We start from the raw sequence: 15,418 nt of genomic DNA on the forward strand, positions 1-15,418 counted from the left end.
CTGTTAAACAATAACTTTGTCTTTCAATCATTATTTCTTTTACCTGCAGAAATGCATCAAAGTAATTCTGATTTTAGTCTGTGGGGTTCCTCAATGGGACAAAGCTTCCTAAATTGCCATAAAAAAAGGCTGATTGGTACCATGGAAAGAGAATGAGCACATGTGGTACAAGCAGATGTCCAGGCACTGGCAGATGATGATGCCTGGACATTTTAATTTTATTTTATTTTTTTTAACACTAGCTACATTCCCTCAGCTCCTCCCCCCACCCAGCAGCATAAGGTTTTTGGAGCAGAAAGAATGTATGCATATATGATGGAATATAGCCAGCATTAATGTACTCCAATGAGTTGAGTTTATTTTAAGGATGAATTGCCTTGGAAGTGGGAGAGGGGCTGTTTTGAGGATCTAGAGTAGCGTATGAGGTAAAGTGAGCTATAGGGACCAATCAAAGAAGGTACTGATGCCCATCTCTTTGAAATTGAGTGGGGAGGGAAAAGAGAAATGGAACTGTGTACACTATATGTTGGTGCAAACACTTTAAAATAAATAAGGTTTGTTCTACTGCTGCTTATTCTGCTTATTGGCTGAGGAACACAAGCAGTGCCTTAAGTAAAAATGTTTGGATTCATATCTCTCAATTTCAGGGGACCTACTGCTGTGCAGGATAAAGACCTTCGGTTGCCCCTAGGACCAAGGCTTGAGAGCAGCTCTCCTGGTTGTCAGCGAGTTGTCACTCACCTCATCAACAGTACGTCTCTGGTAGTGACCCATCTTCCTTGCTGGTTCTTGCTTTGCAGGCAGATGCAGTGAGCTGTTGCAATCACAGTCCTGTGGTGACAGAAGGGTTTTCAGATCAGGGGTAGGGCTGCATGTTAACCACAAGTGGCTTTCTGGGCTACAGTCGTCATGAAGTCTAGATGAGACTTCCGAAGTTTTGAATTATTATCAGTCCCTTACACAAAGCTCTTTGAAGTTTCTTTCATTATTTTGTCTCCTGTTTATCTGGCCTTTAAGATCTCCTGTCACTGACACAACGGCATGTGTAATAATCTTGCCTGTGCTTATGAAGTTTCAAAAGGCATTTTCATGGTATCACTCTTCCATGCTATATGATTTTGCTAATCGGTTCTGCCTCATGAGCAAATTGTAACCACTTGTCTATCGTGGTTCTTATTTATGCCACTTCGCAACCCAGCATTCATCTAAACTTTTCTTTGCCTGAATGCTGTGAGATCCTAAAATACAATTTTGTGTATCTGATGATTCCCCACTCCTTAGAAAAATGAAGTACAGTATGAGTGTTTTCAGACAAACATGGAGCATGAACTAATAACAGCTGAGACCAAAAGTAAGCATAATGGGGAAGGGAAGAGATAAGGTTTTCATCAGTGCTACACTGGATAAGATCTAGTTCACTGGAATGTGGTAGTGGAGGGAGGGAAATGCATCAAATTTCTTATCTGAACCTTGTCTAATGATGAAACTTTAACAGGTTCAGCTCCAACACAAAGGCTCAGATTTTCTTCATTTCCTGTGCAGCTTCATCTGTTTCCCTAAAGGGAAGGCAGAAACTACCAAAACCAAAGTAAAGAGAAGGTCCAAACACTGTTTTGAATGTGCATCTAGTCACAGAATTCCAGTGTAGAATGAAAAGGGTTGTAGAATAGCATGCATATTGTTTTATTCATAGTGATTTAGTTGGGGGTTTGGGGGGAAGGGAGAAGGCAGTTTTTATTTTCAAAATCAGACTTTAAACATAAGAATCAATGAGAAATGGTGCCTCCTTGCTTATAGCTTATGCTCCTGCTGTGGAGTGTCACAGCATCAGCAGTGCTCGACAAAATGCAGCTGTTACTGCCAGGAGCTTTATATATAATAATTTTTACTTGGCATTCAGTGAGTTTGGACAGACCACTAGAGGCTGCACTTGTATAGCAGCACTTCTGACTGCCTCATTTTAAATTTTCTTTCCTGGAATTCCTTCTCTTTCCTATATTTCTTCGTGAACAATGGTCAGCCTTTGTTTGACTTTGGTAGGGTTTTTCCTTCCACAGTTGAAGTTCATTGAGCTGACTATGAGAAAGCCCAATTATCAAATATAACTCATTTTTCTATATCAGTAGCCTTTTGCTGAAGCACACTACAGACACTCACTAGTTAAACACAGTAAGGAGTAGATAGCAAGTTTTTTTTCCTGATTTCAGAGGTGCGGATACAGAGAGATATGTGCAGTGCAGTGACTTCCATGCCACCAAGCACTGGCTTTAAATTGAGCACCTCGGGAAGCTTGAGATGTGCCTGTTCCTCTGTTCTGTGCTCTATGGGTGGTTTTCCAAGATCAGAAACAGTGGACATGTCCTCCCAGTTGTGCTTCCTGCATTAGCTAGCTGATTTCTTCAATGTTTTCAGCTAAGGAGTTATAGGTTACAGAAAATTAAGACAAAATTATAATATTCATCCCAAAATTATGAAGAAGTTAATCACTGCATCCACATTTTTGTCCCATATGCAGTGCCATGTGCCAGAAATAGAGTGTGCTCATCAGTTCTTTTATTCCAGCAACATTTACAAGAAAAAAATAACTGGTATCTGATAGAGCAGTTACACATCTCAACTAAAAGTGATTCTTGGGGGAATCTGAACTCAGATGTCAGGCCTACACCTTGAATCATATCCAAAATATCATACCAATTTGCTTTACAGCTAAAGAGGTCTGCCAGGTGGCCAAAGAGCTTCACCTGGATGTTCATAAATGTTACCCTTCGTAGGAATGATTCTGTTCTCAGATGTGTGCAATATTCTTTGACCTCAGTTAGTCATACATGTACATCTGTGGCAGAATTTGGCACCAAACTGCTCTTTTCTGTCTAACCGGATGTCATGACAGCATCATACATCTGTTTATACAGCCATCTTTTGGAAATATGCTTTCATTCTATTTATTTTCCTGGCAGATCATTTCTTTGCCACTAATGCCTCAATATCAGTGCAAATCTCAATTTTTCTGTCATAAAAATAACAAAATATAATTCTAAAGACCTTGCTAGTTAGTGTCTGGTTTCCAATCACCTGTTCCTAAGAAAAGAAAGAGAATGCTATTCTTGGTTACCCTAGCCTGTATGCTGATGACTGAATATAGGATGACTTCTGACTTCAAAGAGTGATAGCTGCTGGAAGCATGTTTATCACTGGGGACATGATGGGAATGCTTGATGTTCAAAGTGTTGTTTACCTCTGTGCTCAGGCTACTGGACTGTCTTTTGTATATGCTGAACCTGTTTAAGCTCCAGCTTTTCTTTTTCTGCACTGGATACAGTTCTATATTTGAGGGGGGATTGATTTATTTTTAAGAGTTGGTCCACCCAGGCTTTATGGCATGCCCAGGCATAAATCTGCTATATAGACAGGATGGGTAGTACCATCCCTAAGATGATCTGTCATCGTGTCTTGTATGTTTGCCCTTTTGTGGCTTAGTATTATGGCTGAAAATGGGTGGATGAGCCAGTTCCATGGTCCTTCCTACATAGGCCTATATGTTGCATGCAAAAAAATACAAAAATCAGGATTTGTGAGCATCCTGAGACCCCACATCTCTTTAAGCAGTGTGTATGTCACTGATGCACATTGATGGTCAGTGATGAGCCACAGAGGGTGAGCAAGTTTTACAAATGAGTGGTACCAGGGATCTAAAGACAGCTTCAGCTGCTTATAACGTAGATTACTGCAGACATTGCCTTGGTGCTCTGCTCAGTGCAGTAAATCTTCACTGAATGTTACTGAAGTCCTACTATCAAAATAGCTGTTCAGCTGTTGCAAACAAGACTTTCTAGTCAGTTTGTATGTATACGTAGAGGTAGTCAAGGTAGGCAACAATCTCAAATGGAATGCCAACCAACTGTGTAATAATAAGGCTTTAAGACTGAAATTCACTTTTATTGAAATGGGATTATTTAACCTAAAATGTTGCACAGAATTTCAAATGTGCAAAAGTTTTACACTATCAGTTCTCTGTGGTGAACCTGAAGAATTGCTTTGTTTTGTTTGTGGTACATGAGTAGTTTCTATACAGCAGTGTAGAAGCAATGGGAACTTACTTGTGTAGCAGTTGTCACCACCCATACCTTGGAGAAATGCAAGGATCTTTCAGATGATGACTATATAATTGCTTACACACACCCCAGAGGGAAGTTTCTTTCTGCAGGCCTATGTATTATAAGCTTTCCCACCCTTTCCCCCAGGTGCATGAGCTCATAAATCTTGCAAATAAGACAAAGAGGGAGATGTCCCCATAATCTAAAACTGAGGAGTCACTAAGTAGAAAATTCAGTTCCTGCTCTACAGTCTTACATGGAGAACTTGGTGCTTGTTTGGCAGGTACTTCAACCTCACTCTGTTTTCTCCAAATGGTGTTACACTGGCTCTCCAAGGCAGAAGGAGAGGACTGAGCAGCAAGTCTATCCTCTGCTGCATTTTCTCCTGTCATCTGTGGCCTCTGGTCCCTTTCCACTGCTTTCTACCTTTCTGACCTGGCCTTTGTGAGTTTGCCAGATACATTTCCTGCAGAGCAGGAATGGTTTCTCTGCCTTTCTAAAAATGTTCTGTTCTTTGTTCTGGTAAGTAAACAGAAGAACAGAGCTTATCCCATGATGGGGGATTTTTGTGTGTGATAGGAGGGAAACAAAGGAAGGAAATACTAAGTTTGAATTACAAGCTTATATAAATTATGTTTCAGAAAGTACACTGGATACGAGACAAGTTAATGCATTAAAGAAAACAGAGGTTGTAAGGGAAGTGTCAAGGAGCCTTAATAGGCAGGTTGTTCTGCTAAGGTTGTCTGCTGTTTCTCACTGTTGGCTTCCAGTTGTTTATAACTCTGCCAAATTTTCTTTCCATTCGTGAGGTCTCACCTGAGTTTTTGGTTTAAAGTTTGGCCAAAATAGCTGAGGTGTTCCCAAGAAAGGGGACATATCCACTGTGCTTTTCAAACACTGAAACAGCCAGCCTTTTAAGTGCTTCCATCTTTTCGTCAAGGACTTGAACTTGACACTTGAAAGAATGATGGCCTTTGTGTCAAGGAAATACCTTCAGAAAAATCTGCCTAAATCCCAGGTCACGAATGCTAAGTAGCTACTCAAATTTGTTGTAAAAAAAAAAAAGAACAGCTTTATCCTGGGGCTGAACAGGGGTTTCTCTATGGTTGCAGAACTAATTGCTCTAAATTCAAGTCCACTACCAGGGCTGAGAGCAGGAAGACTGTGATGGGATGTGAGTGCCGCCTGTTGACAAGCAGGTAGTGCAGCCAAGCTGCCTGACTCAACAAGTAAGACCACAGCCAAAATAAGGGTCCATCAGAAGTAAGATACTGAAAGACTGAGCAGGAAGTAGGGTGAGGGAGACTTGGGTTGGAGGATAAAGGGGACTGTGATATTCAGGAAGGGGTGGGGTGAGAACCTATTTGGTCATTTCTTCTGACAGTATTGAGAAGGAAAAAAAAAAATGAAAAAAAAAAATTAAGCTCCAAGACTTTTCTTTTTGAGCTATTCTTGGGATAAGGTGGCAAGGAATGAAAATGGTTGAAGGGATGAATGAGAGAGACAAATGTAGGTGCTGGTGGTAAGTCTGTTGGAGCATGATACACAGATGCAAGTCCTGGGCTAAGCTGATGATTGCAGTGCAACTGGAGCAAGCCAGGGGGTAAAGCCTGGTGAGCAGTACAGGCCATATCCATCAAGGCATGTTTCTGCTGAGACAGTGGAAGCTGAAATGCTTTGCTCTCAAGTTAAAGGCATGGAGGGGGAAATCAGTATTTGGATAGAATGTAGTAAATATGGCTGAGGGAAAGACAGACAGCTGTAATTCACAGTTAAATCAGGAGCCAAAGGGCAATTTAATACCTTCTTGTTACCAAAGCATTATTCATCCTGTGCCCTAAAAGAGAAGGGGGTGTTGCAAACAGTCTTGTAATTACGTATGCAGGTGTGTGTGGCAGCAAAGGGAGGTCAGTAGAGCCAAGGGTGTATTGGCAAACAAACCTGTTTCTAATATTTACTTTTCATGAATACGTGACTTTGTTGTCTTCATAATGTTCTCAACTTTGTTGTACACAATGTCTTAGCTTGGTTTGTTGCTTCCTGCCTAGGGCTTGCTGGAGCTGGATCCCAGACTCCAAAGCCAGCCCTTCACAAGACGCTTTTGTCAAGATAAGATTTTTCCCACCATGTACAGAACAGAGCACTTTTCAATTTTTCTTTAAAGCAATCTATATTAATGGAGTGTTAACAGTTTGAAGTCAGGTGCTCAAGAGTTTGCGCTGGGTCTCTTCCAGCCAGCAATGGCGAATCTTGGCTTTCATGTCCGAGCCTGGAAGAGGACCACAGTCTGAATAATGAAACCACCCAACATATTTGATCCAGTGGAAAAAGAAGGATGGCTGAAGATATCTTTTGGGGCTATCTTAGAGATGTGCTTTCCTTTGTCAACTCTTCCATTTAAGAAAGCCTTGTTGGGTTGGGGGTTGTTGGTTTGTTGTTTTTCTTTTTTCCTAGGAGAATTATATTAAGCTCTGCTTGTTGCCAGGTATTAAGACAGACAATTGTGTGTAGCTGCCATCTAGATTTTCTCCAGAATCCCAGCTGAGCCTGTCTTTCCCTGTACTCCTGGAGAGAAATCTGATTGATTGCTCTGTCAGAGGCTTTAATTTTATTCCTGTTACACAGAAATGTCAATATTTCTTGAAATACGATGCAGATGTTGCATTTAGGAACCTGGTGGGATCTGAGATGATGCTTCCACAGAGGATGTATGCAGAAATTCCAGGACTCCCAGGGACTTCTACTGAGTAGGGAAAATAGCTTTGTAAGAGTGTGAATACTCAGCAGAATACATTTCAAACTCCACATGAACTGCTGTGGGAGCAGCTGGTAGCACCTTTTGACTCCATTCATCCACGTTTAGGCTGTATGTCTGAAGGAGTTTGTTTTGGTACCTGATTTTTGTGGAACATGGTTGCTATTAGCATTTTATTTTGCTCAGTCACTAAAGGTTAAAATGGTGAGAACTTTAAATGGGGAACAGGAAGAGGCTAAAATCAATCTGGATCTCTTTCCTCCTCTTTCCCTTCAAGTAAAGAAAGAGTAGGAGGGGGAAGACTTAGAAAATCAGGGAAGCTTTCAGTAGTGGCAAGCATATTGTTAATATAAAGCCCAGTTTGTCTGCAAAGGTTATTCAGGCTTACAAGGCAAGCACTCAGATGTTGTTTATCAGTGTTGTCCTAACCCACAGGCAAGAGTTTAGTAATGTGCACTGAATGTGGGCAGTAAGAGGTTGGTTTTAGTATTTCCTGTGTTAAAATGACTGCTTACCTTCTTCTGAAAGTCAGTGTTCATTTGCATTTTTTATGATTATTCATGTTTTGCCCTAAATATTTAGTCTGTAAATTTGAGAGAGATTAGTTTGTAAAAGAAAGGGAATAGACTGTAAGTCATGCTTAAATTTGTAATTTTGCAGAGTAGCTTAAGGTGACACATCGGGGTGCCTGTGTTCTTCATCCTCCTCAGCATCACACTGTTATGCTACCGACATAATCTAATAAAGCAATGCTGGTGTTTTCATGATTCAGCAATCTTGAATAAGGGATCCTGACATTCTGTCATGTTGGTTTTTATATTGTCTTTTAATATATGACAATAACAAATCAGTGCACAATATTTGTAAATGTCGCACAGCGCATACGATAAGTCTTGCAGTATATTATTATCTGGACTGAAAATACAGCACATCTATTAAAAATGACCCAGTATATGAGAAAATAACAAATCTGAGCCTGTCTGCCTTGTATTTGCCCGTCATTTTCATTTTGATTGCGATTGGCTGGCAAGGGCTGCTGCTGGCATTGCACAATTGGCTTAGATGGAGAATTACAAAACAGGAGCAGATCTCTTGACTGGGACTCGGTAGCACAGGCAGCTGAGCACAGGCGAAAAAGAAAGGTCACCCGGTTGCAAGGATTTCAGCACAATCTCTCTCACAGATGTTTCCATTCCAGAGAAGTGCATCTGATCTCATTCTTCTCATCTACGAGTTGGACTGTTTAAATGCTGTAGGGATTTTTTGTTTTGGTGAATGTAAAAATGCACCTGGGAACAAGTTTGCAGCCTGGAGGCATATGAGAATTTTGGGTGTGCAGAGCAATATCGTGAAATGATCAGAAGGATCTGCATTTTTAAGGGTTTTAAATATCAGTGAGGAGAAAGACAATTCAAACAGAAGGTTAAAAGCAGATGCAAAAGGAAAGCAACTTCATTTTGATACTGAAATTATACCGGAAACAGCATGAAGGAGGGATTACATCAGCACCAAAACAATGGAGAGTCAAAGGGGGTTATTTTTCTCTGAAATAATCTCTGTACAAGAAATGTAAAAACTACCTTTCATGAAAAAGAATTCGTGATTTGATTATGGTTTGAAGGTCTGTGGAACATATTTGGGACTGCTGCATCTTTCCAAAGGTGTGTACAGTATAGTGTATCTTTACTTGAGATGCTTAGGTGAAGAAGACTCTGCACAAAAAGGGCATGCCTGGGTCATACTGCCTTTTCGAGTAAGAGAACCAGAGGAATTCTGCTTGTATTTTAACTCAACTTTCTCTTTTTCTTCTTTCCTCATCCAAACTTAGTTTACGAGATGCTGGAATTGGATTTATTCTTGTCATAGATCGCAGACAGGACAAATGGACCTCTGTGAAAGCTTCTATTCTGCGAATAACAGTGAGTACTGTCTTAAATTAACTCCTTCAAAAGATTTTTTTAGTGTTGAACCCTCCTCTTAGAGTGGAAAATCAGCCAATTTCTTCAAAAGAACAGTAGCCAATAGATGGCACAAAAAGTATCCTGTAGTTCTTTTCCATCCCAGCTGACTGCAGCTGAGCATCATGTGTCTGTGGTGTGCTTTAATGGAGTTTGCAGCTCAGGACATCTTCCTGAGAAGGCACTTGGAGAGCATGTGCGTGTGTATGCACCTAAATGCATGTGGCTTGCTGCTTTCCCAGGTAGGGACCAATATTTGCATGGACAGCCCATGACTCTACCTTTCACTCTTCCAGTGAGCTTCCAATATAGGAAGAGATGAGGATGAGGATTCTGCCTTACTTTGCTGCTTGTGAAAGGACTTGTGATGCCCAAATTAAAACAGGGGTTGCTTGTAAACAGGAAAATATTATGTACTTACTGTGATCCATTAACAGCACACACAGTTACTTTCAGTGCCGCTTTTAATTAATGTTTTTAAAATCAGAAAACAAAGTTTCTTAGAGGCTTTTTTTATTTGCACATGTAGGAAAAGACAGATTCATGTTTATGATTTGCTCAACCTACTGTTGTTTTACTTTACTTGTTTTCTTGTTATCCTTACTTGTATTGTTGGTGCTTATAATCTTTCGAGTAAGTGCCGAAAAAGGGCTGTAAGCATCTTTTCTTTAACTTTTAATGGCTAATAAAATTTGGCTCTGTTAGACAGAAGTGAAATCAAAACAGTGAATGTTATTTTTGTGTAGCCCCATTCTGACCAAGGAACTGTTTATCATAAGTTAAAAGGTATTTATTAAAGGTAATCCATTACTCCCACTATATGACTTCTTGTGAATGAATATGTAATGATAAATATTCCCACAATACAACTTGTTCCATGATAAGTATGTCAGGAATGTTAAAATACTGAAAATATACCAGAATATTAACAAAATTTGATTTTGCAGTTCATTTTGAAATTTTGTGATGCAGCTTTGAGGTGATTCCAATAGTGGAAACTGAGAGCAGCATAATTTGGGGTGATTAAAGAAAAAGTGCTAAATCTTTGGAGTTTTTTAATCTCTAAAAATTCAATGCTGTAGTTTCTGTTCAAGGACAAATAAGTATTCCACAGATGGCAGTCCTTTTATTTATATAATTGGGGTGGTTGCAGGTGGGGGATTATTACAGACAGGTTGCTTATAGCCATAATATTAATGTTTATGGTAATGTTCCTCCAGTGTGTGTCATTTTGCCTAGAAGCACAATATACAGAACCTGAGTATCTATTCACTTTGATAAGGGACCCATCACTGGAGTGATGGCACTCCTGCCTCAGGGCTTTGCCTGGAGAAGGGTGTTTAAGCACAGGAAGTGCTGTGGGTTGCAGTGCTGTTGATGATGAGTTACTTTCCTTCTTCCTTCTTTTCTCATTCTTCTATGAGCTTTATTTAAAATAAAATAAATAAAAAAAAAACCTCACACTTCTCTAGTTGAAGTCTAATCTCTTAGAGGCATGACCTTTTTCTATATTTGTTTTGTTGAACTGGCTCAGCTCTGGCTTTGTATTTCACGCATGAATGTGTGTGGCAGCCTTCCTTTGGGCTTCAGTAGGAGTCACATCATCCTAGAACACCTGAAAATTTCATTTTCCTATTCCAAAAAAAGATCTGGTGAAAAATAGTTTGCTGTTGTCCACCATTTGTTTGCTATAATCTTTGCCATAAATGAACTCTAAATACATTTCTGCTGTCTGTTCCTTAAAACAGCAAAGCCAGATGTACACAGTGTGTATCTTGCACCAGTCATGAGGATTTCTCTGGGTCTGGTTGATGGCCAAAGATTTTTTTTTAAATGGCTCAAGGGCAACTGGAAGCTTAATTTCTGCTTGTTTGTTTTTTCTAGCAGTCAAAGTTGTCTTTTGATAGCAATGAAGCATCTGAGTGTCATTTGTGTTGTCCAGATAGAAACTAATGTCTGAAAGGCTGGTATCCCAAGCAATTTTGATTGCTGCTGTATGTGAGGATATGTCTCACATTATTTGGGAAGAGAGTTTTGGCTGTTGCCTCATTTGTTGTAGTTCCTGCAGCGTCCTCCCTGTTGCCTTTCCTGACTTTTCCCTAATCATCCTGAGGGGGTTGACCCTCTTGATTTGTGAAATCAGAGATACCAGTGTGGGGTGCTGTGGCTGGGAGCATCTGCCCATCACTAATATCTTGACAGCTGTAGGAAATATATTTGTAGGCACTGAGCAGCTGCTAACCAGAATTTTATACTTTTTTTTAGTATTACTATTTTGCGTTATTTTCAAGACCCTTCACATAGAATTGTTTAATTAGTACTAGTGGGTGTTGCAAGTATGTTTTTGAAACAGAAGTGATGAAGAAAATCTTTTTTTCAGGCTGAAATTAATGTGGAAAATTTTTCTATATTATGAAAATTTTCTAGACTTCATTTTTTCTCCCTTTTTGATAGAGATCATTTTCTTTCCTGGGACTGAAAAAGAATAATAATGAGCTGAATCTGTATTTCACAGTGATTCTTGTAAGGTTGCTATAGACAGTCAAGGCTGTAAAGACAGAGGTAAAGCTATTTTTGCAGACACAGTGGAAGGGCAGTGGCTGCACCATTCACCCAGGAGGGCTGCTGCTGAAACACGTGCAGTGACAGCAGACCTGACACCAAAGCCAGAGGCACTGGGCTGAAAGATGACGCCTCTTTTCCTGGGATGTGAAAGGGTGCTGCTCTGTTAGTAGTTCCAGTGTGTTTTCTTAAAAAAAATGAAGCGCATGTCATTACATGATCTTTGTCTCTGTGGTCCTGTCATCACTGTCTTCCTCTGTCTTGAAAGGCTGAAGTGTGAACTCAGTCTTTCAAAGAAGAAACTGCAGTCAACATCATTAAAAGTTCCACCATAGCCATCAGCCTCATACTGAAAGTCCAGATTCCCTAAACTTGGTGTTTAGGGAATAACATAGGTGTGGGCAACTGCTGTTGAGGAAGCAGGTGGTAGTGAGAAAGTTTTATCCAGTCACAAACTTTGCAGCCATTTCTAAATATGACAAGAGTTGGGTTTTATCCAACCTCCTAGAGTAGCTTACTTTGTGATTTGCCATTTTTGACTAAGGATGTATTGCATGCAGGTTTCATGCCTTCTGTTTTAGACTGCATTGTCCAGAGCACTGTTTTTTTTCTTAGTTTTTCATAAATCAAAATTTTGTCTTCACTGTAGCACAGGCTTAGCCAATTAGTGGCTTTGAAGATTAGGGCCAAGACGTTTAGCTGGCAGGGGGAGACCAAAAGCCAGTGGAGAGACTGGAGTGCTAATACCAACCTAAACCTTGCAGGAGTCAGGCAGTCCCGTGTTTGTGCCATCTGGAGTTGTTTTTACATCCAAGGTGAGAAACAGTGAAGTACAGTAATCCAACCTCGAGTTCTTTGGCTTTGTAGAGAGGTGTTGAGTTTCTTAGTGAGTTGTTGTTGGAGAAAAGATGCTTCTAGTAGTGATGCGCTGTGAAAGGCACTATTTTATGTTATGTTATGGATAAGTATTTCTCACTAGCCCATTTTCTAGCAAGTTCTTTGAATCATGTTCAGTAATGATACTTAACAATTCATATCAGTTAAGTTTGAAAAAGCTAGTGGTCCTTCAGCCCCTACTCATTTCTTTTTTTGCCTGGATTCAAAACAAGAGCTTGACAGTATGATGAAGTTACTATTCATATTAATATTGTGGCTATTGTTATTAATTATTTCAGTTAATGATAAAATAAAAGGTTATTTTGAGATTCTGTATGGGTTTGTCTTACTGCTTTGGATGTTTTATTACATGTGCAGGCACTTTGTCCTTACCCTTGTAAAGTCAGCCATTTTTTCCTTTTTATTATATAGAGTTTTAATACGCAAAAAGAGAGAAGTGGTTCACTTAAGGTCTGAAAACACGATCATAACATCACAAACATTAAATGCAGATCTAATGCAGAACAGCTCGATGTTTTTAAAACTAGATTTCAAACTGCTGCTTTTATAAATTGACTTAATTAAAGATTCTTTCCTGACAAGATGCCTCTTTCAAAGGCTTCATTCTAGCCAGGAATAAACAATCTGGACAAAAAATAAAAAGAAAAAAAGGGGAGAGTGGGGGCATTTTTTAGCTCCTTTATGTACGGAGGTATTTTGGAAAGAAGTGCCCTGTGGCTTGTGGCATCCTAGTTAAGTGCAGAAGGAAAAACACCACCACAGAGCTTGGTGGTGTAAGTATGTTGAAGCTCTTCATAAAACGAATACTAGTGTTGCTCCAAGTATTTTAAGAGTGAACAACTAAAACTGAGTCAGGAAGTAGGTCTTTGATGGCTCACATGGTTTAGATAGTTCTGAAAGCTGTTTACCTGGAATGTGGGGAAAAAAAGATCTTGTAGGTTCACTGTTTATCAGAAAAACTTTCCTTTGCTGTGTAGGAGTATAAAAGACTTCTGAGCACCTGGGCATCTGAGTGAATTGCTCTGTGGGATTGAACAGTAGACAGCAACTTTATTTTAAGTTCATCTCTGTCTAAAAGGTATACATACCTATCCACATAATTCCTTTGTATACTAAATAAGCCTTAGGAGGGCATAGTATACGTGAGATATGAAAACTCAGAAGTGTTGGCTTTCTTTTCCAAAGCTCACCATTGTGTATTCACTACTGCAAGCTTTAGTGACTAGCTTCTGGTTGTAGACCCCAGCCACTGCTCTGCTGTGTGCTGCCTCTTTCTGGGAGCGGCAGCCTGGCAGTGCTACATACTGTCTAAGTAAATATTGTGACTGTTGTAAAGTATGTGATTTAATGAGATTTATTCCTCCTTTGAAAATGCCATCTGCCTAATGGCCTATAGTGCATGTGCCGTATACAATTGCTGTCAGGCAGGAGTGTGTGGGATTGCTGCTCTGCCTGACTGGTCCATATAAAATTGTCAGACGACTTAAACAGCTCCCTGTTGGGCACCAACAGAGCAAGACCACATTACAAACTGGAAACCAAAGATAGGAAGACTCTTAGTACCTGTCTTTGAAATGCTGTCCCTCCCGCCCTGCAAATAAGCTTACCAGCAATCAGGCAGGCATTGCTTCATGCTCAGCTTTTGCAGTTCCTTACCAGCCATTCAGCATCGTGTCATCTTCATACGTGAGATGGCCTACACCTCCTTACCTCCCACTGTTAGGAGCTGCTTAATTTCAGGGTTAGTACTAGTGCTACAGATAGCCTCTCTGTCATTAATATTCTGTGAAGAAAAATGATAATTAAGTCTATATGTATCTAATTTTACATTAATTTTACATTCTGTCAAAAGCCCAGACTGGTTCAGTCTGTCTAATATTGCCCATTTCCAGAAGCCTGGAGCATGCAGGGGAAAGCTACCCCATCCCTGAGAAGCAGAGGCCTGAAAGAAGGGGCATCAACCTGTTCCTGAGTATTAATTAACTGGTTTCCTGGAGTATTTAAGGTAGTCCCTCTTTTGTCCAGCCAGCAAAATTTCTCCCCATGTTCAGGGTACTTATAGAGCAGCCATTTTGAATATAAATTCCTATTTTGGTCAGATTTATTTCAAAGCTGGTATTTACTTGCACATCTACATCTTTTTCTGTTCTTTGGTATTGGCACTGGCCTGGCTGGATGGGAAAGTGAAAGAGACAAGCAGATAAAAAACTAATCCCATGACTGTCATGAAGTACCAAACAAGTGCCAGTGTTAATGCAAGTGAGATGAAGGAATATATGGGTTGCACTCTAGTAGAATAGTGGCTACCCTTATTTTCATAGAGGATAACAAAAGCGTGACCCCTGATTTCCTTTTCCCTAGATATTAAATTAATTTAATTGCAATATTTGAGACAAGATGTGGGAGCAGTTGACGTTAATCTAATAGACAGACACTTTCGGAAAAAAGCTTTCAAGCACACAAACCCTTTTCAAGTCTCGGTGATGTTCATTGACTTTGCCAAACAGTCCTTGAAGGCACTTTATTTTATGGCACTACTAAACACGCATGCTTAACATTTGACACTGCATTATTGAGAAGTCATTGTTCACTCTGTCTGCTTAGCATACAATGACTTCAAAGAAATATGCTGCTGGACTGGAACAGAGATTTCTTGTTTGTTCTCTTGCACTCAGGGTGAAGCTGACTGGCTGATGAAGTTCACACACATCTAAGGAGTGTGTCTTGCATCATATCATTTTCCCTGCAAGTCACAAGGGCTTTGGCAGGATGGGGGGGGGGGGGGGGGAGAAGCTGGGAAAATAGTAATATTTGAGCAGGGCAGATATAAGCTCAGATAAACCAGAAAAGCTGGTACAGGTCCAACATTGTTTACTGTAGCAATGCTCCCTTTTCTTGTTGTTTCACAAAGATCAATTTGCAGATTTGACACTAGCAGAGGAGACATTTTTTTAAACCTTGGGTTCTTCGGGGGCGTGGGTGAAAGGGGGGGGGGGAATGAAAAAAACTCTGAACTTTTGTTGAGAGAGGGGAACCTTCTGGCAAGCCTTGAATGGGAGTTAAAGTGGTACAAGACTGTATGGAGTTAAATAGCATTGTTTTGCGTAGACACTGAGATGGAGAATAATTGTAATGTGCATTCTCTGTTCTTT

The 15,418-nt window shown here is 40.1% G+C and overlaps 1 protein-coding gene across 15 annotated transcripts in view; it reads left to right on the forward strand.

Annotated features, from left to right (window-relative positions):
* The window catches only part of MCF2L (MCF.2 cell line derived transforming sequence like), a 155,788-nt gene that overhangs the window by 110,504 nt on the left and 29,866 nt on the right, over positions 1-15,418 (forward strand). For all 15 annotated transcript variants that reach the window (XM_062619785.1, XM_062619797.1, XM_062619697.1 and 12 more), the window contains one exon: positions 8,678-8,768. In XM_062619785.1, the coding sequence (XP_062475769.1) occupies positions 8,678-8,768 (91 nt within the window). The remainder of the gene's footprint in view (positions 1-8,677; positions 8,769-15,418) is intronic.

Source organism: Pezoporus occidentalis, unplaced genomic scaffold (assembly GCF_034315485.1).
Source record: "Pezoporus occidentalis ecotype Australia unplaced genomic scaffold, CSIRO_AGI_Poc_V1 ctg105, whole genome shotgun sequence".
NCBI classification, from domain to species: Eukaryota; Metazoa; Chordata; class Aves; order Psittaciformes; family Psittacidae; genus Pezoporus; species Pezoporus occidentalis.